We start from the raw sequence: 26,347 nt of genomic DNA, 5'->3' as shown, positions 1-26,347 counted from the left end.
GTTTCTGTTATGATCATATTGTCGACAAATTCCACATATTTTTTTTACTTTCTTCTTCGTCCATCTTAATCGGAATGCGAGTTGAAACGGGACGACCCTTTGCAGTCCTCTTTCTCCTTGGATTAGGACCCCATTGATCTCGTTCATATTCTTGTCACATTGATTCGGGTGGCAGTAAATCAAAGGAGTTATTGTGGACGTGCAAAATGTATTGTAAAGTGAATAGCATTGACACATAGTTCATGAGATCAACATTGACAGATCTACAAGCAGCCATGACATGAGAACATGGTAAGTGTTTAGCTTGATATTCACCACAATCATACTTTTGGTATTGTAACATTACTCTAAACCTTCTAGGTAGTCTAGGTGTTTGAAGTGGGGATTGAGTCTCTGTTATAACAGAAGTGTGATTGTGTCTGTCGAATTCATGTACAATGTGTGTATTAGATTCTTGTTGACCGTTATTCATTGCATCACGACTTCAGGAGTCGGAGTTGATCATTGCCTGAGTTTGTTGACCTCTAATAGCAAAAAGTTGTACGATTTTGAAATACGTCTTCTCAACCAATGATGACACCGGTAAATGTCGTGTGTCTTTTGGATATTTTAATCTTTTTCTTTTCATATTTGTAAGCCATAAATAATAAAAATATCAATTTTTATCACTTAAACAAAAAATAACTGCTAAATAAATATTTTTAAATATATTTTTAATATAACAGTTACTATTCTTTGAAATTTTATGTCTATTGTATAAGATAGATGTATCAATTATATTTTTACTGTGTTTTTTAAATTAGTTTAATACTACTAACTAATTTTTATATTTTTTTAATTAACGAACATAACAAAAGAAATATTAACAACACATAAATTTAGCTACAAAAGTACATATAAAGTAACTGAAAAATTATACTCTAATTTTATCCAATTATTTTTTATTTATCTATATATTTTTTCTTTTAAAAAATAAAAAACAAAATTATAAAATTTAATTTAATAAATAAGTAATTTTAAAATCAATTACAAAAATTATATAATATAAAATTTATATTTTATAATATTTTACATTAAAAAAACAAAAAAGAAGAGAGAAAATTCTAAATAGTATATATTAAAAATTAAATTGTAAAATAATGTATATTGAAAAAAAAAGGAAAGAGAAAATATATTTACCAAAAAAAAAAAACTTGGTTTGCCGCTCACTTAACTTATGTGAAAAAAATAGTCCAATGTTATTATAGGAAAACAGCACAAACGCTACATAAGTTACTGTTTATAAGTTTTGCCCATATCAAATATGGGATGTGTAATTTTCATAGTGTGTAGGCTTCTAAGAGGATGAAGCTGCACCAAAAATCACGTACTCGCTGCATCTCCGTTCAGCACTGAATCACTGATCAGAGATCGCTTACGAACTCGAAAAGGTTAATGAACGAGCACGTCATTGCGCTTCTACTACTCTTCCACTTTACCTTCCTTCGCAGATAAACCGTGTTGCATATTCGCGCTGCTTCCTCTCTAGGGTTTCTTCAACCTCATGGCTTCCCCTACTCATTTCGACGATGTAAGTGCCAATATCCCTCGCCATTTCCTCTCCTTCGCTCTCGCAATTTTCCTTAACCTCCGTTTCGCTTCTGCCTAACGCAGGACTTCGATTTCGGTGACGGATTTGGCGGAAGGCATTCAGGTTTTGATTTATTTTGTCGCCAAACGCTGTTTGAGTTTGACTTCTTGTTGTGTTGAGTTTGCTTGTTTCGTTTGCTCGGAAGTTTAGGTAATAAGAGGTCATCTCCTGATTACGACGATGAGGATTATGACAACGATCCTTTTGCACCGAAGAAGGTAATGTATTTAGGTGCAGATTATTGTGTAATGTGTTTTGTTTTCCTTCAATTTTTTAGATTGAGGTTGTTTAAGAAGTGTTTAGATTGAGGAAAGTTAGATAGATAGCTTGAATGATGTTATTGTGTTGCAGTCTAAAACAAAGGCTGAAGAAGCTTCTGGTGTAACAACAGGAATGATCTTGTCACTTCGTGAGAGGTATTTCACAATATAGATGATGTGGGATATATTGTACTTTGCCGAGATTGCAGTAAATTATTTGAGTCTAAAATATTTGCTTCAACTTTGTATTTTTGCAGTCTCCAGAACTGTAAGGAAACACTTGCGACATACCAAGTACGTTTTCTTTAAAGAATTGACATTGTTTGCTCCCTAGTTCTGTTACTGGTATCTTTTTCGTTTTTCTTTATCATTTTGAGTTTTTCTTTATGAAAGAAACTGAACTTTTGTTATTGAAGTAAGGGAACTTTAGTTATAATTGATATGATTTAAGACTTGGATTCATGAATGATTTGCAATGAAAAGGCTTTGATGTTCATATATAATGTTTGGATGGTAATGATTAGGATCCAAATGTTCTTGCAGCATTCCCTTCAATCCTCCATTTTCATAGCTCACTCTAATCTGTTAGAAACTTAGATTTGAGGTTTGTTGATAGGAACCCAAGTTCTATTGGTCTCAACCAGTGGCCCAATACAGAGAAGCCTATTAAGGTGTGCACCCGAAGGCCCAAACACCCAGACATTAACTCTCGCCTTAGGCAAGAAGTGGAATGGGAGGGAAAAGTTAGTTGCGGGAGAGAGAAGATAGTAAAATCTATTATATAGGGGAATAATGGAATATTGGGGATAGGGGCTTTTATTTGAATTGTAAATGGAGCTCAGAGTTTCTCTTGCTTGGGAGCTTAGCCCTTTCTTCTTGTATTGCCTATTTTCATTGCATAATATACTGAACTCAATAGGAATATCATTGGTGCTATCAGTTGTCTTGCTTTTTGTACAAATTTCCACATATGATAGTCATATTCTCATATCATAGGTTTAGTTGTACTTTTTCCTTGCTTCTAAACATTGACCAGATCATTGCATTTTCCAGAATGAACTTGAGGCTGCAAAATCTGAGATTCAGAGTTGGCATTCTACACTTAAAAATGAGCCGTCCATATCTGCTGGGATCACTCCAGGTTTGCTTGTACTGTGTTTTACAAGTGACATATACTGCATTAATTGTTCAAGAACTAAATATTTTTACAATTATTTTGTGTTCTAAATGTATGCCTAAACAACTATTTAATCTTTTTTTCTTTCTAGAGCCCAAGATGTTGATTAATTATCTTCAGACCTTGAAATTCTCTGAAGAGTCTTTAAGAGAGCAGGTTTAGAATCTAATTTCCCATTTTTTTCCTTTGAAAATAATTCATCATCCATTGATCTGGTTGCATTGATCCTTTATCATTTTCCTATTGGATATCAGCTTGAAAAGGCAAAGAAAAAGGAAGCTGCGTTCATTGTAACATTTGCAAAACGAGAACAAGAGATAGCAGAGTTGAAGGTAATTACCTCAAAATAAGGCTCTTGTCTGTTATTGCATTAGCATAATTTGTATGTATGTGTTTCTTTTCGGCATCAACCATGACCACCTCAGTAAATTCTATCTTTCTTCTTCAAGAAAGTATATTATGAAGGGAGTAGGAAGAAATGTGAAGTTCAGTCTTTCTTTCTCTCACCCTTTATCATTTACATCTAACAACAAAGAACATCAAATAATTGTCTGTATGAGGTTTCACTATATTCCGCTTTACACCTGCAATGCTCTTCAAATGAAGGTGCTGTAAGTTTTGTAGTCTTGAATGTTATATCTCTTATTGACCTAGTCGGGAGTTGGAAAACATTTATTGTGGTCAAATTGGACATTTCAGTAGGAATTTACCTCTCTTTTATTCTGTTCAATTGTAGCGTGTTTGGGTACACCTAATAAATGGTCGCTTAATAATTTTCAACTGCGTGGCCATCTCCATCCTATCAATATGCTGTTGGCTGCTCAATCACTAGAGATGAACATACTTCCTAGTCTATTGTTTTTGTTTGCTGTTGTTCTTTTTACTTTTGTTATTATTAATTTTTCTTTTTTGTTTATGTTTGTCTGTAAACTTCTCCAGTCTGCTGTGCGAGATCTGAAAGTGCAACTCAAGCCACCATCAATGCAGGTGAGTTTATAACATGAGGTTTAAGTGGATCTATGGAATCAATTTTTTGCTGATGGTTCTTCTTTACGCATTTATCTTAGAACCCCACTGGTTTTCCAGCTTCTTTTGAGGCATTGTACAGATTGCTCTTGATTCCTTTCTCACTTGCTTGTACTGCATCTAGCTTAGAATATATGTACATGTAATTAGTATTAAAGAGCATGGGTGATGAACTACTGCATCATTTATTTGATTATTTTCATATTGTTTATAACCTAATTGACTTGTTTAAAACTTCAGCATATGTAAGGAAAATGTTGTATTTTTTTCTACCTTACCAACGATGATGACATTCCTAATATATTCACCATCGTTAGGCTAGATGCAATATTTGACAGTTTTTTTTTTTAATTATAATATTATAGTAATTATAAAATCAATTCAAAATGTCCATGTCTACTAGTGGCTGATCTAGGACCTTAGATTAGTGGGGCCAATTTAATAAAAAAAAATTGACAAAAATTATTATAATATGAAGATAAATGTATACATATTAAAATCATATAAATTTAATATATAATTTAAAAAATTACATAACTGACAAGTTACAGTTAAACTCTGCATGATTTTATATTTTGAAATTGTTGAACCATTTACTCATTGTTAATGTTGGGGAAAATCTCTCTCCCTTTTTTTGGAACTCTTGTTTTTTGAAGCTTGCAGCTCCCCCTATTCCTTCTTCTTTCTAGTGTCCGTATCCTTTTATCGACTTTCATATGTTCTTCATTTTATCTCTCTTTTGAAAATCTGAATTCTTTTATAGACAATCTTCACTGTTGATATAAATTAAATAGATTACCATCTTTTCTTCCTTGGATTTAATACCTTATCACCATTACTTTGATCCAATAACACTCAAATTTTAAAATCCTTGTATAGCTCCACATGTTGATAAAAATTGAGCAGATTAACATCCTTTTGTATCCATTAGATCAAATTCCATATGATTTATCACTTTTGTTCATTTTTTAAAATATTGAATCTTGTTATTTTTCTATTTTTCCTTTTTCTTTTCAATGCTATGAACCTGTACAAATTTGGATATCAACACACACATTCACATTTATATAACAGAAATGTATAAAACATCAACACCACCACCAACAAAGTTTTATCCCACTAGGTGATGTGGGCTACATGAATCATGTGATGCCATTTGGCACAGTTCGAAACCAAAGCTTCAAGAATATTATTTATTATAAGATCTCCCTTCAGAAAAGAAGAAAACCTCATGATATTTTTTTTATTATAAATTATCAAAATTTGAATTTAATGGGTTCAAGATCTTAAATTTATTGGGGCAAGCCCTCAAGTAAAAGTACTAATGCGTGAAGATTTTTTTTTTATGTCAAATATCATGCGTTTAGGCATAATAGGTTCAAGATTATGAGTAAATAACAATAGCATTATGCCACTTGGTAGGTCAATTACATGGATTACACAACGCCATTAGGCTCAGTTAAAAAACTATTTTTTCAGGGATATTATTCACCATGAGATCAGAGAAAAACATAAAAACTTGTAATATCCATTTACAATTTTTCCCAAGTTGAGGGGGGTGCTTTTACCCACCCTCATCAGGGTTGACAAACTATGAAATTTTATAGGTGTCCTCCAATTTTAAATCTAAAACACTGAGCAGGTAGGTAGGTATGATGCTTCAAACAATAAACCTTTAGAAACAAGATTTCTGCATTTTACAAGTTTTTCATGTCATGGACGCTGCACACAGCAGAAAATGTGCTACCAAGGGCAATAAACACCCACATCACAACAGTGGGGCTCTTATCTCGTTGGTGTTGCCCTGTGCTAATGTGCCATACTCCACCATTAACATCATTGAACATGCTAGTGTTTTTCTTCTTACTTTAATTTAATTCATTGTAGCATGTACCATTGTACCTATGTATTGACTCTAGGGATAGAAGATGTCGGGATATTACTTCTTCAGGTCAATATTGGGTGGTCCACTTGAGTTTTGGACCACCAATGGTCCACTCTGTATAATAGGTTACTGTATTATTGTAATATAATTTTTTTGCATGATCATATATTCATATCCAATGGCTATCAATGTAGGATCACTGGTGGTCCAGGGCCACCTTATATGTTTACAACTTCACTAAACATTGACAAATAAGGAATGGTAATGAATTTTTGTCCTTATAGTGGTACCTCTGTACTTTCACAGCATGGTTAGGTGCTATTTTTATGTTTGTGGCGTCTTTGTTTATATCATCTCACATGTTTGTTGAAAGTTAGTCCTGCTGTACAACTTCCCATCAAGTTGGTTGTATCTTGTATTCTATTTTTGTTCTTTTGGTTCTCCTCATAATGATAATGCCTTGATATCCTTTGGAATATAATTTTCAGTCTAGGAGGTTGTTACTAGATCCAGCTGTTCATGAAGAGTTCACACGTTTAAAGGTTTGTTATTCAACTTGATGCTTACTTTTATTGAATAAAGTTTAATCTCCTTCTCTGTCAGACACACGGAGGTGTGAAAAATTGAGTGTGATAACTCATGTGGCAATAGGAAAAGGTCAGTTAGTCCAAGTAGTCTACTCAGGTTTTTTACCAAGAGATATAGTGAAGAAACATGTTACTGTGTTTGATGAACAGTGTTCTCACATAATAGCAGTTGCATCCCTTGTTCACTGGGGTAAGAGTAAGATATTTTTGTATTTTAGAGGTCACAAAATGAAATGAAACAGAATTAACACAAGATGGAAAAGGATAGCCAAGCTTTGTGCTATGGGTATGTGATGCCAGACAGTTCTTGTAACATGAGGTAAAGTGGGGGATAACTTTGATGGTAGAGGGTGGTTATAAATGTGATTTTCAGATGGCATGTTAGGCAAATTTCAGAGACGAATCCAGAGCTGGCTTCCTTCTGAGATGTGTTTGGCTCATTATACAGATGCTTATAGCCGAGCTCGTACATGTTGTCTTGATTGTGTTTTCTTTTGGCACAAGATACTTGTTTTAGTTACATGTTTCTTTTCTTTCATATACATCACATATCCTCACTTCCTACGTATATTAACAATTTCTTTCAGTTGTTATGGGACATTTTATTTGCATTCATGGTTGCCCCTTATTATTAGTTCTTACAAGATTTCTCATCTGATAATAGAACTTAGTTGAGGAAAAGGATAAAAAAGTAAAGGAGTTGCAAGATAACATTGCCGCTGTAAGTTTTACTCCCCAAAGCAAGATGGGGAAGATGCTGATGGCTAAATGTAGAACCCTGCAAGAGGAAAATGAGGAGATTGGAAATCAAGCTTCTGAGGGGAAGGTACTTCCATCTTTGCTTATGCCTCTAATTGTCACTTTTCCCCTTATTTGTGTTGTATTAGTAACAGGAAGTAATGTTACACTTGCATGCAACCCCTCATTTGTCTTCATTTTCCTTTTTTATTTCCCTCTTGGTATGCAGATGCATGAATTAGGGATGAAACTTGCATTGCAGAAGTCCCAAAATTCACAACTTAGAAGTCAATTTGAAGGTTTGTAGTTGAATGGAATTCTTTTAATGTTGTTCTGCCTCTTTAATCCCTTGATTTACACCAGCTACTCAGTAACTGCAGTTTCACCTTTCTTTTAGATTCATATAAGTGCATTATCTATAGACCTTTATACATTAGCAACTTATTTAAACACTAGTTGTTGATATTGACTACAGGGTTGCAGAAGCACATGGAAGGACTGACAAATGATGTGGAGAGATCCAATGAAATGGTGTTCACTTCTTTCTCCTTTACTATTTTTTTTGTTATTTAAAGATTTCTGTTCATGTTCTGTTATAAAAATGCCTCATGGGTCATTAGAAACAGATGGTGATTTTTTTTTTGTTTGCGGATCCTGCAACTCAGGTGAAAACATTTAAGGAACTCGACTATTGTGTTGGGAAAAAGGCTGACTAAAATAAATGACTGCTGATATGACTTTAAATGATTTTACAGATTAAAAAACTCTACCACAAGTTTCTAGAAACTGTTTATATATTTTCCTTAAGTATAGAGTTTTGAATATAAAATTTTGAGAGGATGATATTTTTTTATTACTATGTAAAAGAAAAGATAAATTAGTATTTATGTTGAAATTTTTATGACATGTAAGTCCTTTGATTGATAGAAATGGAGAGCTGATTTGAAATGGAAACTTTTTGTATACTTAGAATCTGTTTATATCCGACTCAAGCAAACTTTTTATACCATCTTATCACTGATATCATTTGGTTCTGTATCATTTTGGTGCTGTGTGTGTAATGGTAGTTTTTTTTTTTAAAGCTCAGACTACCATTTCTTGGGTTTTTTGGGTACTTATGGAAGATTTTACTGGACATATTTATTTAGGAAATTGAGTGGCTTACAAATTAACAAATTGTAAATCTTAAATTATACATTTGAAATACGAATATTGTGTAGATTTTAATCTCTTTGTACTTGTTCATGGAAGATTTTACTTTGAAATGTTTTTTAGGAAATTGAGTGACTTAGAGATTCAAATATTAACACATGATATATATCAAAATATTGTAATTCAATTATAAATATGAATCTTGCGTAAATGTTTCTCTCTCTCTGCGTACGTGTTTTTTCCATAAAAATTTATTATATCTTAATTTTTGTTTAGCTCAGTTCGTTTAAATTTTATTGTCATTGTCTGGGCTTCATAGGTGCCAATTCAATACCGCATTTTCTGAAACTAACATTGCCCCCTAGAGCATGGTTTTCTGTATGAATGCGTTAAAAAATTGACAATTATCCGAACGTGGTATTTTAAATTTAAAACCAAGAATAAACAGTAGTTTTCTTAGCAGATACATGCAAATTGATATTTGAGAATCCAACCTAAAATGGATTTAATTGCAGGTTCTTATGTTACAAGAGAAATTAGAAGATAGGGATCGGGAGATCCAAAGACTAAAACATGAGCTTCAACAGAAAAACTTGGAGGATCAAAGACTAAAACATAAGCTTCAACAGAAGAACTTGGAGGATGGAAATGACAATAATGAGACGATAGCCGGGGAGGCTGCTAACTAATTTGAAATTAATTTTTTGTTTTGTCTTGTAGTAAACAATTTATTCATTTTTTCCCTCTTTTTAATGTCTTTTACTGTTGTATATTGTATTAATTGTTTTTGCGAAACTGTGGATATTTATGAGGAACGATTATGCTTCTGCAGTATAGTCCAGATGGAGCTACTTTTTAATACAACTCATGAGCATGGTTGGATAGCGTGTACTTGCGTACTGTATTGACTATTGAGCATGGTTTTCTCTGTATGAATGCGTTAAAAAATTGACAATTATCCGAACGTGGTAGACCAATTTGGCAATGTGACGCCACTGCCAAGTTCAACGAGACCATCCCAAACCAGAAGTACCAACGTTTCCAACTGGTTGAATAGGTTCCACCAAGCCCTTCCCCCTGTACATTGATATGAAACGATTATTATATAATGATAATTTCTTGTAAAAATAAATGTGCTAGGAGTTGAAATTATATTAACAATTCTTAAGAAATTTCAATTAAAACAAAAAGGAATAATTTGATGAAAAGAAACTAAGATACCTCCTTCCAACCCATGCTTTTTAGAAGTTTTCTGGCACAACTACCTGCTCCAAATGACACCTCCAAGGCCTCTGCCGTAGCTTCTTGTAGACAATCATCAACAGGTGAAGATGGTGTATTATAAATGTCCGGCAGATTCTTCTGTCCTGGACCCATGCCAAAGCCACCGTGCGATATTCTTCTTTCAGCAGTCCTATCTCTGTATTGATGTTTTATTTTCTGCTAGAGGAAACAGCAAATGAGTTGTTGAAGACCAACAGATTCTGGAGATATCCTTATGTGTAGTCAATTATTCTATAAAAAGGTTGATCATGTGTAGAAGAGAAATACAAGCTTAGAATCCTTCTCCATATTGTTATATTCTTTCAACTTCCCTAACCGGCAACTCTGATTGAAGTAATCACTTTTCATGCAGTTACGAGTAACGAAAATTTAATAAGCCTAAGCAGTCAGTTACTATAGATATCTACGAACTTCTATCATTCTATGTGGTTTCTCAAGAAGTTGGATATCCATTTATTATAATATATGAAGAAAATGCAGCAACTTGTTTGATTTCTAAATCAGAATACACACCTTAGATGCAGAGAGCTGACTTGTCGATGCAGACAAATCCTTCTCAATAAGGGTTTCAACCGAAGCTGAAGCAGAGCTTTCGCTGGACTTAGAGTGATGTGTGATTTTTCTATAAGGTGATAGCTGGGGAAAATCCCAATGTTCTGTTGGATTCGAAGAATCATAAGTTGATAATGAAGTCACATTTTGCGCTAGGATTTCGCAATCTGTACACTCGTCCTGATAAAAGAACATGACAAGCAGCCATATTCAGTCCGGGGAGTACTTCTAGCACTACAATTTTTCTGAAAATCCCAACACTGCTTCATTTTAAAACTTACTCATCCATGATTTCAAAATGAAATTTACGACAGGTTCTATGGGAAAGACATACAACATACAAGCATGAAATTTTTTAAATTACATATGCTTACATCTCTCTAGTATCACTTCATAATAGCTACATCTCATGACATGGAAAAAGACATTTACTAACAAAAACGAGAGTAAAATGCAAACCTGTTTTAACTCGTACCAGATCGAGATGTGCTTCACAGATGGGAGCAGATCTTAATTTCCCTCCTCTAGAAGGGATAGATGGAAGTTGTTTTGCAGATGGTTTCGCCAGTCTACCAACCAACCTTGCCACCTTATCTTTTCCATCTCTTTTGGATCCCGTAACCATTTCCCAATCCCACAAGTCCACAACTGGAACCTCCGAAACCAGATCTTTCCCTGATTCAGCAACTTGACCATATTGAGCTCGCCATTTCTCTTCATCCAACAAGATAGCTGTAAAGGTATACATCAAGTATATTAATAAAAGTGGCATGCAATTTCATAAATGGTATGGAAACGTATGATAATGTCCATGCAGAGAAAGAAAAGCAGGAAACAGGAATCTCAAAGCAAATAATTGCAGAATTAAAACAGACAGGGAAACAAGCCCGTGTTAGATTATTTGGGCTTTTAAGGAAACATTACATTGATTCTGGCACTATATTCAAGGTGTGCATCATAATGATTTTTCTACAAAACACAATTTATAAGTGTATAGAGTATATAGACCTAAATCGTTATTTATGGACACAAGCTGTCTGATTAATACATATGAAGCAGACAAACATGCAAATCAGTGGTAATACCTTCATCTATGGAAACTTCTATCAGCTATGCCATATTCGTCCTCCATGTCTGGGATCCACTCACCTTCTTCCAGTTCATAAGTGTTGCTGTAAGGTATACCTTCATCCACAGTGCTTCTAATATCATCAGCTAAGCCATTTTCATCCCCTGGTTCTGGGATCCACTCGCCTTCCACTTCATAAGTTTTGCTGTAAGCTATACATTCAGAAAACAAATTCATTTAGGAGCTGTATAAGATATCACATCAAAACAAAAACTATAGATGTTGTGTACAAAATACAAACCATCAGCTGCTAATGAGTTATATCTATCATCTGTCTCAAATGGCACTGTCACTGCATCAGCTTCACTAACTTCTACGTTCTTGTAGCCAGATAAGTAAAGATCGATGACTAATTTACATGGGTTAACTTTGAAGGTAAAGATCATCAATGGAATAAGGATGTGTAAGGTGGATACCATTCTGACGGTGGTGGAGGGTTTTCACAAGTTGGACTACTCAAGGAATTTGTGGCATCTATTACAAAGACAGCCGCTTGGATAACTGAAGTTACTCATATTACCTACTGCTGCATCTCTGAAACAGCAAAACGTTGAAGCTCCAAAAGTAGTAGAAAATCAATTGCGTATTACATTAATACAAATAAAGTGTAAATATTGGGGGACATGACAAGGCAGCACTTGCCATTAAGGTTCGGCACGGCTTGTTTACTATAAAGGTTAAACTCAAATTTTTTAAAAAGTCTTTTTATTTAAAAAGATTAAGCTCAAACTATAAAAAAAGTTTGTTAAGGTTGATAAGCTGACGTGTTTAACTAATAATAATAATAATAATAATAATAATAACTTTATTCTATCAAATCTTATATTTTATTTCATCTAAATTTTATTTTATCCAGATTTTATTTCGTCTAGATTTTATTTCATTCAATCTTATCTTATTTTTTCCAGATTTTATTTTATTTCATTTATGGACTTGGACTTAAAATATATTTGTAAACTTTGAGGTTGGGGCTGAGGACTTAATCCATACATTTTTTAATATTATATATTTTTTTTTATTTTCTTTTGATATGCTTTGTGTTTTAACGTCTTGAATTCAATATGATTTTGTTTATCCAATTATTTTTGGATTTGTACATTACTTATACTAAATTTTATAAGTTTTTTTTAGTTAATATTTTATTAGGTTTTAAAATAATTAATTAATCAAAGACGTCTTTAAGCAAGTTTTTAAATAGGCTCGTGGGTCAAGTCAGACTCTTATGTAAGCCGAGCCGAACTTTAAAAAGAACTTATGACAGGTAATGAGTCAAACTCAAGCCTTACTTATTCAACTCAAATCGAAATTAAATTTAATAAAACTTGTCTTGACTTGACTCATTTTCACCCTTACTTGACAGCAACCCCCTGTCCCTTGCTACAAGTTGTTGTTTCCTATCATCATCGTACTGTAATATTGTTGACAAGACTATTTTTGATAGCATGGTCATCGGGAATTAATGCAAATACAGTTAAGAGGTTAATATTACTCACTAGCAGGTGCTTCATCAACCAGGGTTCCTGCCTGTTGGTGAGTTCCATATTTACTTTCAAGGAAGGAAGGGTGATCCTCATCATTGTTACCATCATATATTTGTTGAGGATTTTCTGTTGTAGTTTCGTCGCACGGATACGTTTCTACGTTATCATCCTGAGATAGCAATGCAACAAAACTTAAGTTTCCAACATGTGATGATAGTGATTTAAGAGTTAAGCTCTGAAAAATCAATGCAGTATAGATTAGTTAGAAGTCCAAACCTACCTTATTGGAACCTAAAAGTACATAATTCCCATCCTCAAATTTGCAACCATCTTTGCTGCTATAGTACCAGCCAGCATTAGGGTCATGGTAGAATCCACTACTGCACAAAGTCAAATACATTTTCCCCAACAAATAAAGAGAGGAGACAAAGTTAGTGGCTACAAAGTTTTTTTTTTTTTTTAAAAAAAAACAAGCATTTTAACATATTCATGATTTACATGCAATCTACAAACTATCACATATATTTTTTTTAAAGGTCAATGTAAGTAGTTAATTTTTGTTAGTAGGAGAGATTCCAACCCACGACCTCTCCCTCTCTCCTTCTCCCTTCAGCCACCTAACCATCCTTATAACTCCTGCACACTATCACATATAGCTCGTAGTCATTCTCATACATCCGAACCCAGAGCAAACCAAAGGAAGGATCTGTTTGGTTGGAGGGTGTGGAATTAGATAAGTCATTCTCATGATTGATTGGGTTGTTGGAAAGAAATAGTTCCTTCGCAATCCGGCAATTCCCATTTAATTTCATAAAAAAAAACAGAAATTATTTTCCAACATATTTTCTTTTGATCAATTCTAATTTCTAACACACCATACTATAATGTAGAGTAATCATTCCATCCATACTCATATCAAAGAAAAAGAAGGGAGGTGAACATTCCATTCCCATTCCATCCCCATCAAGCATTACAAGTTAAACTGAATAATGAATAAGAGCAAACAGAATAATCATTCATTCATTCATCCGTGAGATGTTTCGAAATGGGGGGAAAGGAAAATCTGGCGTGGAAGTAAAGTTGTGATTTCTCATCTCAAACAAATGTAGAATCACTATTTTGACGATACTCAGAATCTGCGTCCACGGGTTCTGTTTCTTTCTGAACTTCATTCAATTGCTGAATCTCTCTCCCTTGTTGTCGTTGGAATCTTCTAAACAAAGCAAATATTTCCCATCATGCTTCTTGGCCCAGCCCAATATTTCCCTTTCCCAAATTCCATAAAACAAAATTCTTCTCCATTATCATATTTTTTTTACTAGCAATAATTGTATGGAATTTAATCGTGTATTATGAGTGTAAAAAAAAAAATAGATATAAAGAATTTACAGTTTACGCCGTCAGTTAATTAAATAATTTTTTTGAACTTAATAGCTACGCACTACCAAAGTAATTTTTTTATACTAAAAACTAATAAAAAAATATAAATATATTTTAAGATAATTATTGTAAATGTTAATAAATTCAAGATGTTTGCTTGTCCATCATTTTTCATCGTTTTCTTCTCAAGATCTTTATTTCCTATGTACTAATAGGTATTCAACCCAAGATGTCGAACTCTTGTAAATAAATGAAACACATTAGAGAAGTTAAATAGTTTATTAATTAGTTAGATGTTAAAACTTTTTCGAAAAAATATTTTGCAAGAAGTTCATAAAACAAGTTTGTAAAGCAATTGTCCAATGATGAGTTCAAAAAGATTTTTTTTTTTTGAAAAATAAGGTTTTCAAGAACTTGTACCTATAGAAAAAACAAATGAAAAACACAAGAATACAAGAATCCAGAAGTAAGAACAGTTATTTTTATATTGATTTATTCAATCTTGAATTACATCTAATTTTCGTTTAATATTGGTGAAAATCTAACTTTTTCGAATTAAAAAAAAGTTTTACTACGAGAAAAAAACCATATAATTCTTTTAGTAGATTATTTAATTTGGTAAATAATTACAATTTTTGGTAAAAATATAACTTGCTATTTGATTTTCAAGAGATTTATATAAATATTTTTTACCAACGAAATAAATTTTGATTATTCTTAAAAATCATAATTATCGGAAAAAAATTCTTTCGTACCGAACACTCTAAAAAATATTGTAGGATAAAATGTAGGCACACCATTTATTCACACTACCATGAGTTATAGACCAAGGATGAAAAGGAAAAATAAAAGAGGATAAAAGGCAAGTATTCATTTCATAATTTACTTAATCGCTAATTTGATTGTTGGTGTCTTTACAAGTAGGATTCTTAATACCAAAATTGGATCAGGAGTTAAAAATACATGGCCATTTTTAACTCCACACCTTACTAAAGAAACAAATAAGACTACTATTATTGGTTCCTATCATAATTATTCTCAGTCCTTGTCAAATTTTAAAAATCCTAAAAAGATCATTTTGTTTTTCAGTTCAAACATTTCACCCCTCATTCTTTCACCCTTTATCTTAGAGTGTCTTCCTTCTCCTTATTCCTGGTTAAATATACAACAAAAACATGATCGATGATGTTATGATATTTGTTGAGATACATATGGAATTACATTTTCATTTTATATTTTTAAAACAAAAAAATAAATATACAATAGAAATATTTTATTATGATCTTCGTTGAAACACACGATAAAATTGTATTTCTGTTGTGTATTCTTTTAAACAAAAAAATACAACTAGAATTATCTTTCCGTTATTTTTTTATCATTTTTTATTAATTATAAATGTAAGTTACCTTTTAAAATAATCAAATTAATTTTGATATAATTTATCATTTTTAATAATACTCCATCTTTTTTTAATTAAAATTAAATTAATTGAATACAAGTTATCATTTATAAATATAGTCAATTTAATTATTATAATAATTACCTTTATTAATCATAATTAAATCAATTCATGATATTATTTTAATTACAATTAAAAAGAGTAATTTATGTAATCATTAATTTAAATTTAAATAAAAATATAATTTATGTAACAAATTTTTTGATTATTGTTAAAAAAAGATAATGTGTGTTGTCATTAATATAATTTCTATCAAAATTACTTCAAGTAAAAAAAAAATCACTTAATTCTGAAATTAATTTTTCGTGAAAAATACTTAATAGAAACACATTTTTATTGTATAAAAAGAAAGTACAAAGAATTATCCAACAAAAATATATTTCTATCGCAGAAACATATTTTCATTGTATAATTTTTCACACTCCTTGTTATATAATAAAATTGTATTTTCGTTATTATAATTGAGTGAAATATATATATATATATATATATATATATATATATATATATATATATATATATATATATATATATAATTGAATCACAAGTCCGTTATAATAAGATGCATCTATAAAAATTGTATAATAACAAAATCATTTTGTTATGTATTTTATTTAATAAAATTATGATTATGTGAAAAGAATAATTTAAAAATAAACAAAAATTCATTTTCTTAATAGGAGGCCAGAATAAATTGCATGATGCCAATTAGGCCAATAGTAACTCCCAACCGTTAAACTTGGGCAAACTGTTTTCCAATTCAGTTTGGTTTAAGGGAGAATTGTTTTTCAATTGGCTTTAATTCGATTTTTTGTGTTGAACTGAATTGTGAACAAGCCTAACCAAAGGTAATGACCCTTTTCTCATTCCTAGTTCGGTTCAATTTAGAGAGGAAAAATTGAATTCAATTGTCCCAAACTAATTTGATTCGAATTTTAGAATATAGTGCATCGAGCCAAAAAAATAATTCAATTCGGTTGAACTATTTTCTAATTCAGTTTGGTTCGATCTTCTCTACTGAATCAAAACCATGTACATACTTATTTACAAGTAGTAGCCCCCCACATCTAAACACAAAGGATACATCAAGCTTAATTTTAACCACACATGAAGAATCATTTCCTAAATTAACGCACACTATTGTCAGAGAAATCACAAAAAAAAAAAAAAACACCATTGCAGAGTTGTTAGATATATAAAATTATCGTTTTAGATGAGACTATATACAGAGAGAAAATATTTTTTTAAAACCTGAAGAATCCTCTAATAAAGAGCAATGTCTCTGAGTATTGAATTTATTTAATGGTCCAAACTCATTTAACATATGTTTTTTTTCATATAAATAGATCATTTATGAAATCATATTTATCTTTAAAAAAATAATATTTATCTTAAATTTTCAATAGAAAATGTTCTGATAAATATTAAATTAAAAGCAAAATACATTTTACTTTTTATTTAAGAATAGAGCTACTTTAAAAAGATTCTTTTCCTTTTACGAATAAATCATTCGATATGACTACACTTTTGTGTTTTGTTTTCTTTCTTTCTTTTTACTATGAAGTTTTTCTGGAACTAGAGATCTCTAGAGTTTTCTAGTGGGACAAAACAGTGCTGCCGTGCGGGTTATCCATTATAAAACTATTGTTCGATGAACCAAAAAGACTATTAAAATATGTTTTAGTATTCATTTTAATATGCTTTACATTTAAATTTATAAACAAACTCTTGTATAATAGTTTTTTCATGAAATAAATGTTTAATCAACTTTTTTTTTTACATTTTTTTTACGGAATAATACTTATCTCATTTATTATAAATTAAATATTCAATAAAAAAATTATAGGATCGATAGAATAGAGACTAATGAAGAATGAAATCACCCTTACTAACATATTTATTATTTTTCTTCATCACTTTACTTATTGCATCTTTTATTTTCCCCGTTTCTCTCTATATATATATATATGCAGGAAATGAGTGTAACAAACTAAGAATCGTCCTTGAAGAAAACATACTTAGCATATCTAAACACGACAAACGGTGCCTTCTGGCTTCTACGTAGATAGATAAGGCTTGATTGCCGAGGGATAAAGCAATAAGTCTCCTCTCGAATGTGTCCACCGAAACCATATTAGTACTAATTAAATATAAGACCCCAAGCAAGGCCAAAAAGAGCTACCCCTTGAAAACAAAACAAACTCCATATTATCAAGCATTTAAGAAATAAGATTTGTTTATATCATGTCTAAGTTTTTAATTAAATAAATTCAACACATGAAATTTACTCTAAATCTTTATATTTACATATGATGCAAACAAATCTTATCTGAATATTTAATTTAACTAATGCCTATTATTTTTAGTCAGATTATACAATCTAGCTAGTACTTTATTTTTTCTATCACGTACATCCAATATCATTTTTTTCATAGCAGTTCATGAAATATTTTATTAAATATTAATTAAAGCATAATTTGACCTTTAATGTGTGACACGTGTAACTAATATAGCTTTGATTTTTTTTATTATGGTTTATTTTATATTAAAAAATCTATCCTGATTTAAATTCTAAATAATGGATTAAAAAACATAAATTACTACACTAATTGAGTCAACAATTATTACTGTCGTCGGTTCAACTTTGAGCTTTTAAGTATATGAGAGTGGTTGAATTGCTGCCTATATGAATAAAACAATATTTGTGGGGGATAAAAATGAGTCTCATATTGTACATGGTAGTTTGACTTTGACACATATACCCTTTGCTCTGGCTGTAACTAGAATGCACTAGGCACAATTAAACAAAAATAAATTCTCCTTCTCTATATAAACCCACCATGTCACCACACCCTACCCAGCAAAACCAAACCATAGCAAACCTAAGCACCAAACCTCTTTCTTTCAAGATCCTTGAATTCAGTCCCATGGCTCCAAGCATAAGCAAAACTGTGGAACTAAATTCATTTGGTCTTGTCAACGGTAATTTGCCTTTGTCCATAACCCTAGAAGGATCAAATTTCCTCGCCAACGGCCACCCTTTTCTCACGGAAGTTCCCGAAAACATAATAGTCACCCCTTCACCCATCGACGCCAAGAGTAGTAAGAACAACGAGGACGACGACGTCGTAGGTTGCTTCGTGGGCTTCCACGCGGACGAGCCCAGAAGCCGACACGTGGCTTCCCTGGGGAAGCTCAGAGGAATAAAATTCATGAGCATATTCCGGTTTAAGGTGTGGTGGACCACTCACTGGGTCGGTAGCAACGGACACGAACTGGAGCACGAGACACAGATGATGCTTCTCGACAAAAACGACCAACTCGGACGCCCCTTTGTGTTGATTCTCCCGATCCTCCAAGCCTCGTTCCGAGCCTCCCTGCAACCCGGTTTGGATGATTACGTGGACGTTTGCATGGAGAGCGGCTCGACACGTGTCTGTGGCTCCAGCTTCGGGAGCTGCTTATACGTCCACGTTGGCCATGACCCGTATCAGTTGCTTAGAGAAGCAACTAAAGTCGTTAGGATGCATTTGGGGACTTTCAAGCTTCTCGAGGAGAAAACCGCGCCAGGTATATACTCGCCGCTAAAAATTCATCACCAAAATTACTACTGTTTTGTTTTGTTGGAGTTTTTTTTTTTTTTTTATACATATAATAAGGAGGTATTTTAGACTTTTATTGAATCTCTCAACTATTTTTTCACTCTCTTTTTTTTACTTATATTTGACTCATAAGAAGCATCGAATTGCTATCAAATTATATTCAGGCCTGCAAGCTTTGAGGGAGTGTGTTTATGTCATATAATAGAAATAGGGTATATAAATAAAGGAGAATCCTAACTTTTTTTGGTTGACATAAATTTAAATTTAAATCCTAAAACACGAGTAATTTATAATTTTAAGGATTAAATATGTTTTTAGTTTTTTTTATTTTGGTTGAATGTTATTTTTAGTTTTCTTTTATACTGTCTAATTTAGTTCATAAAGTTTATAAAAAAACGTCTTTTTAATTCCTCTTTGCAACTTAAATTTTTAAAAAATGGTGCAAAAATTAGGCAGTAGTTCTAGGAACTAAAAATAAGATTATATAAAAACTAAAAACACAATATTCACTAATCTTAATGAGATTTTTTTAAAAAAAATAGTAAAAATTTATTTTGTAAACTGATTTATTTTATTTTGCAGTGATCATAGACAAGTTTGGTTGGTGTACATGGGACGCGTTTTACTTGAAGGTGCATCCCTCAGGTGTGTGGGAAGGGGTGAAAGGGTTGGTGGAGGGAGGGTGCCCTCCAGGGATGGTCCTAATCGACGACGGGTGGCAAGCCATTTGTCACGACGAGGACCCCATAACGGACCAAGAGGGTATGAAGCGAACCTCTGCAGGGGAGCAAATGCCATGCAGGCTGGTGAAGTTGGAGGAAAATTACAAGTTCAGACAGTATTGTAGTGGAAAGGATTCTGAGAAGGGTATGGGGGCCTTTGTTAGGGACTTGAAGGAACAGTTTAGGAGTGTGGAGCAGGTGTATGTGTGGCACGCGCTTTGTGGGTATTGGGGTGGGGTCAGACCCAAGGTTCCGGGCATGCCCCAGGCTAAGGTTGTCACTCCGAAGCTGTCCAATGGACTAAAATTGACAATGAAGGATTTAGCGGTGGATAAGATCGTCAGTAACGGAGTTGGACTGGTGCCACCACACCTGGCTCACCTTTTGTACGAGGGGCTCCACTCCCGTTTGGAATCTGCGGGTATTGACGGTGTTAAGGTTGACGTTATACACGTAAGTCTCTACTCTGCATTTTTGTTTTCTTTTTGACAGTATTGTCTAAGCTTTTAATTTATTTAGATGAAAATTACTCATTTTGATTTTGATTTTAATATGGTGTTTATAGGCTTCAGCAAAAAAAATAAAAATATTTGGTGTTTATAGATTAGTAATACATATAGTTATAGATTATAGATGCCTGTGGAAGAATTTAAGAAATAATTGATGATCAAATTGACTACAGTTTAGTTACTACAGACTACAGAGTACCTTAGCCATGTTTATGTATATCAGAATTACTTCGTAAGTTTAATTTGTTGTCTTTGGCTACATTTATTCTTGTTTTCTAGTTTGCTACGATACTTGTACACGGCAAGCCATATTTACAAATATTTGTATGTGGTGCTTAAAAATTTGAAAGGCAAATTATTCAGTGAAGTGTGTAAACCGAAAGTGAATATTTTCTTTATTGGTGTATATTAAAAAAACTAAGAATTTTTATAGTATTGATGAATTAAAAAATTTAGATTAAAAAACTAATAAAAAATAATGTTGATGAATTTTAAAATGTAATTATTGTATAATTCGTTTCCTAGGTTGGAGAGAATATTGCTTAAGTTATATAAAGTAAATAATTAGACCAAAATTTGTTTGACACAAGTAATTTGACACTTGCACACTTGGGAGGCTTAATCAAGATTTGAGTTTCAATTTTCAATTTGAGTATAGAGTCATAACGAGAGATGTTACTTTATTACAAAATGAAATGAGTTAACCCGGTGGGAGAGAAATGAGTTGGATCTCAAATAAAATACCCTAGATATCTCTTGGTTACATCAAAAGAATTTTTCTTTAATTGTGACATATAATGGTAAGATCTATTTAAGTGGTGTAAAAAGAAAAAAAAAGAGTTGCTAAGTTAAAGATCTCTAATATTTAATATAATAATATATACCAATAGTTTTAAATTAGAAAAATGATATATGCCTTATTGTTTGGTATATAAAATCAAAAGGAAAAAATAAAAATAAAAGAGATAAAGTGAAAGAAAGATCTAATAATTAATAAATAATAAAATGTCTTTAAAAGATATATAAAAAATAATATAAAAATAAATATATTATATAAGTATATAAATTATTATTACTAGGGGAAAGAGATCCACGTCTTTCTAAAAAGAACTTCTTTTTTTTTTAAATAAAACACAAAATGAAAAAGGAAAAGAACGAGAAAAAGTTGAAAAAAAATGGAAGTGTGCAAATGTGCAATTAACTTTATAAAATGATATATAGTTAAAGATGATTTAATTTTTTTAAAAAAAGTAAAAACCAAAAACTTCGCATTGTCTTTATTATTAATTATAGATTATTTAGATTAAGAAAAATAAATACAAATACAGTTTTCTATATGTTAGTGAACTTTGTTGTAAAAGGTTACATGTTACTAAATACACACTAGATGCTCTCATTATGTAAATATTTGCAATAAACTACATGTTCTCATAGTGATATTTTCTTTAATACTCTATATAATTTGTTTAAATTTATTAGAAATTAGTAATTTTAATGAGAAGAACTCATCAAAATGGATGATTTTTAATAAATTTCAATAAAAATGGTTAAGAAAAAGAGTAAGTATTGTTAGCATTTCTTATTTTGAAAATATAATAGACGTTAGGTTAGCAACATCAGCACGTTCAATATTCTTTCTGTATTTAAGTGTTAGTCTAATAGGACCAACCATCTACATATATACACTACGGTTGTCATAATTGCAGGGTTGAAACTTGAAAGCCAAATTCTCTCAACTAAAAATGATTTATCATGAGATTGAGAAGTGTCTCTTCCCTTGGCACTTGTATCCTTCGTAGGACCGCATCAGGTGAGTATACGAGGATCTTGCTAAATTAATATTACAACTCACAAGTATCAACGAGGTTTCCAACTTCGTTTGATACTTGGAGGTATCATTTTACTATAAAAAAATGCCATTTACTAATAATTTAATGTTGGGTTTGAGAATCAAGTTGGATCATAATCAGCTATGAAGCCCAAGACTCTATAAAGCTAGTTCTACATATTAATTGGCCTCAAGTGGTGGCTATACACAACGGATTTTTCAATATTTCTATTATTATAGCAAAACACTAAACTAAACATAGATCTTGATTAACCATGATTACTTAGATGATTTTCAAGTTTAATATTTCGTGATTTGCATTTTTGCAGTTGCTCGAGATGCTATCCGAGGAATACGGTGGCCGTGTTGAGCTAGCCAAAGCTTATTACAAAGCGCTCACTGCTTCGGTGAAGAAGCATTTCAAAGGCAATGGGGTCATTGCGAGCATGGAGCATTGTAATGACTTCTTTCTCCTTGGTACCGAAGCCATAGCCCTTGGGCGCGTAGGTAATAATCATTCCAAATTGCAGCCCTTATAATAAACAATAACATTAGTAGTCAAAGTATTTTAACTTGATTGGTTGAATATTATCTCTGAGTTATTGTAAATTTTTTAATAGTGTCTTTAATTCTCACGGAAAAAAAAAATATTAATAGATCTTTCCAAAACATCAAAACTTTAACATACACAAATTTTTTGGAGTTTAATTATCATGTGTCTTACACCTAATTAATCAAAAATCATGTTTGACATAACTTTTAAAAAATTTGTATTAAAAGTCAATAAATACGATAGTTTGAGATTGAACACAAAGTAAAATTAGTGTCAATGCATTGTCTATTTTCTGAATTCTCCATCAAATTTTCTAACCCATAACAATACATAAATTCAGGAGATGATTTTTGGTGCACTGATCCCTCTGGAGATCCAAATGGCACGTATTGGCTCCAAGGGTGTCACATGGTGCACTGTGCCTACAACAGCTTGTGGATGGGGAATTTTATTCAGCCGGATTGGGACATGTTCCAGTCCACTCACCCTTGTGCCGAATTCCATGCAGCCTCTAGGGCCATCTCTGGTGGACCAATTTACGTTAGTGATTGTGTTGGAAAGCACAACTTCAAGTTGCTCAAGAGCCTCGCTTTGCCTGATGGGACGATTTTGCGTTGTCAACACTATGCACTCCCCACACGAGACTGTTTGTTTGAAGACCCCTTACATGATGGGAAGACAATGCTCAAAATTTGGAATCTCAACAAAGTAAGCTACCCTCTTTTTTAAATTAGTTTTTTCTTTAATCCGGTAAATTTTTTGTCAGTGTTAGGGACTAATCATCTGAGATGAAAAAAAACAATTCAAGAGGTCGGCTGGGAATTAAACTTTTGATCACATATTTAAGAAGAAATTCTTACATGATCTAGACTTTAAACTACCATGATTGCAAACAATCTTTGTCCCTATTGATTATTTTTTTAATTGGCAAATGTTAGTTTTGTTAGAAATGTCAGTTTGGAAGATTTGATATCCTTTCATTTTTCCTTCTTCTTTCATCTTTCTTTCACCACTGAACCAACCTCGTATCTTTACATCTTATTAAATTTTATTTTATTTTTAATCGACAAATGTTAATTATTATTATTGAATTTTATTAATTGTTTTGAGTGAAAATTGGTTGAAACCATGAAAAAATAGTGATCATGCAACTTCTAATATTTTTTTTCATGTTATGAAGCATGCTTATTTGTCAATTATATCAGATCAATTAATTTTTTAGTCACACCATAATGACATTGGAATTATTAATAACCTTTTTATATTTGTTTTGTTACAGTATACAGGTGTTTTGGGTCTATTTAATTGCCAAGGAGGTGGGTGGTGTCCCGTAACTAGGAGAAACAAGAGTGCCTCTGAATTTTCACAAACTGTGACATGCTTAGCGAGTCCTCAAGACATTGAATGGATCAATGGGAAAAGCCCAATATGCATAAAAGGGATGAATGTGTTTGCTGTATATTTGTTCAAGGACCACAAACTAAAGCTCATGAAGGCATCAGAGAAATTGGAAGTTTCACTTGAGCCATTTAATTTTGAGCTATTGACAGTGTCTCCAGTGATTGTGCTGTCAAAAAAGTTAATTCAATTTGCTCCAATTGGATTAGTGAACATGCTTAACACTGGTGGTGCCATTCAGTCCATGGAGTTTGACAACCACATAGATGTGGTCAAAATTGGGGTTAGGGGTTGTGGGGAGATGAAGGTGTTTGCATCAGAGAAACCAGTTAGTTGCAAACTAGATGGGGTAGTTGTAAAATTTGATTATGAGGATAAAATGCTGAGAGTGCAAGTTCCCTGGCCTAGTGCTTCAAAATTGTCAATGGTTGAGTTTTTATTTTGATCCCTGAAGGTGAATTTGGGATACTATGATGTTTGACTCTCTTTTTAAGTAATAAGAGTCATATTTTTCTGTTGTAGGTTTTAGTTTCCCATGCGTATTCTTTGTCCAAGATGATTTTATTTAAGTCACGGTTCGGTATTAAATATGTGTATATTTTCTCCTAAAGATTTAAATTCCATTTTCATACCTTGGTTTGTCTTGAGAAGATTAGCTTTTTATGCTAGACTTAGCTCTCATTTGTGAATTATTTTATTTATAAATTATAAATCTTAGTCCTCATTTTTAAACATTAGTGTTTTTATTTTCACATTTTTGTTAGATCGCCTGACTTCTTCAGTGAGCATTTACTTTTTATTATTTTAAAATATCATTTTTAAATTGACTTAAAATTTAAAATTCATGAGTTGCCTAATAAGTTGATCCAGAGTGATCATTTAATGAATTTGAGTTGCACTACAATCGTACGTGAGAGTTGTAACACTAAATAAGTGTTTTGTATAGACAATTTTGTCCATAAGTGTTTTGTATAGACAATTTTGTCCATTAGGCAGTTTTTTTTTTTTTTTGGTTAAAGGAACTATTTTCTGATTCTATTACTTTCTGTTACCTTATTAGTTCTCTTTATTTATTTTTATGTATTTAGGACAGTGCTTGGTTCTAAATTTGGGGAAGAGGGTGCATTTAGGATAATGCTTAGTTTGTATTTATAATGCTAGGTAAAATTAACAAATATTCGCCTTCAGATAATGATCCTGCGTCAACTATTATTTAAAATGCTTGAGATACTCACATACAAGAGAATTGGGCTTTTGAAATTAGGATGAGCAAGGTTTGAATTTGGACTTGTAGTAGCCTAGCTTAAAAATGATCAAGTGTCCAAAAGTAAGTGGAGTTTCCTATGATTAAAACTGACCCAGAGGTTCGAATTTTTTTGTAGCTTGAAAAAGAGCAAGTGTCCAAAATTGATAGAGGAGACTTGACTTGAGTTAGGAACTTAGGATCACATGAAATGTTGATTCACTGTTCTTTGGTTACAGTAGCATTAGACTTGGACCAGTCCACGTTCTTGCAGATATAGATAGGTGTTATTAGACCAGTCTACATTCATGCAGAGACAGGTAAAGGTAATGGTATGACGGTGACCATCACCATTTATACAAACAAAGGGGTTTAATGTAAGTTATTAGATTCCAAAAAATAAATAGCGAAAATGGTTACTTTTAATGTAAGTTAAGTTGATCTTTATATATATATATATATATATATATATATATATATTCACTAAAGGGTAATAATATATAAATATTTTATCATTTTAAACATTCACTAAAAGAAATCACTATTTGTATCTGGCTTCCAATTTATTAAGTGAATACGGAGGAAGAGGTGTTCGCACACTGCTGTGTTGTGATCAAAATATCTTTATTCATAGGACCGACGTTGCTGCTTAATTACTACAACAAAGGCATTATCTTTATTTATTTGATTTTAATTCAGAGGTCTAATTCATCCCAAGTAAACATGGGTTAATCAATTCCATCAAAACTAAT

The 26,347-nt window shown here is 32.0% G+C and overlaps 2 protein-coding genes and 1 pseudogene across 3 annotated transcripts; 2 read left to right on the top strand and 1 right to left on the bottom strand.

The window, feature by feature from the left end:
* Positions 1-1,286: 1,286 nt before the first annotated feature.
* LOC114416426 (FKBP12-interacting protein of 37 kDa-like) lies at positions 1,287-9,342 on the top strand. The gene is made up of 14 exons (XM_028381287.1): positions 1,287-1,570; positions 1,654-1,693; positions 1,781-1,848; positions 1,982-2,046; positions 2,148-2,184; positions 2,944-3,031; positions 3,159-3,223; positions 3,322-3,399; positions 4,007-4,054; positions 6,467-6,520; positions 7,230-7,391; positions 7,533-7,602; positions 7,779-7,834; positions 8,971-9,342. Exons 1-14 carry the CDS (start codon positions 1,544-1,546, stop codon positions 9,142-9,144), a joined length of 1,032 nt encoding a protein of 343 aa, XP_028237088.1. The 5' UTR covers positions 1,287-1,543; the 3' UTR covers positions 9,145-9,342.
* LOC114416425 lies at positions 9,211-11,996 on the bottom strand (annotated as a pseudogene). The gene is made up of 6 exons (XR_003667464.1): positions 11,662-11,996; positions 11,377-11,572; positions 10,751-11,023; positions 10,253-10,471; positions 9,677-9,895; positions 9,211-9,532 (listed from the first exon to the last, which is right to left on the bottom strand). The product of XR_003667464.1 is annotated as an uncharacterized LOC114416425 (transcript).
* A 6,535-nt stretch (positions 11,997-18,531) lies between these two features.
* LOC114416423 (galactinol--sucrose galactosyltransferase-like) lies at positions 18,532-24,880 on the top strand. Its single transcript, XM_028381286.1, has 5 exons — positions 18,532-19,310; positions 19,925-20,517; positions 22,731-22,908; positions 23,295-23,662; positions 24,234-24,880. The coding sequence occupies exons 1-5, from the start codon at positions 18,581-18,583 to the stop codon at positions 24,795-24,797; spliced, it is 2,433 nt and encodes an 810-aa protein (XP_028237087.1). The 5' UTR covers positions 18,532-18,580; the 3' UTR covers positions 24,798-24,880.
* The last annotated feature ends 1,467 nt before the right edge of the window (positions 24,881-26,347 follow it).

The sequence above is a fragment of the Glycine soja genome, chromosome 6 (assembly GCF_004193775.1).
Source record: "Glycine soja cultivar W05 chromosome 6, ASM419377v2, whole genome shotgun sequence".
In the NCBI taxonomy this organism is placed as follows: domain Eukaryota; kingdom Viridiplantae; phylum Streptophyta; class Magnoliopsida; order Fabales; family Fabaceae; genus Glycine; species Glycine soja.
The sequence above is the reverse complement of the archived record's forward strand: the minus strand, read 5'-3'. Positions and strand labels throughout refer to the sequence as shown.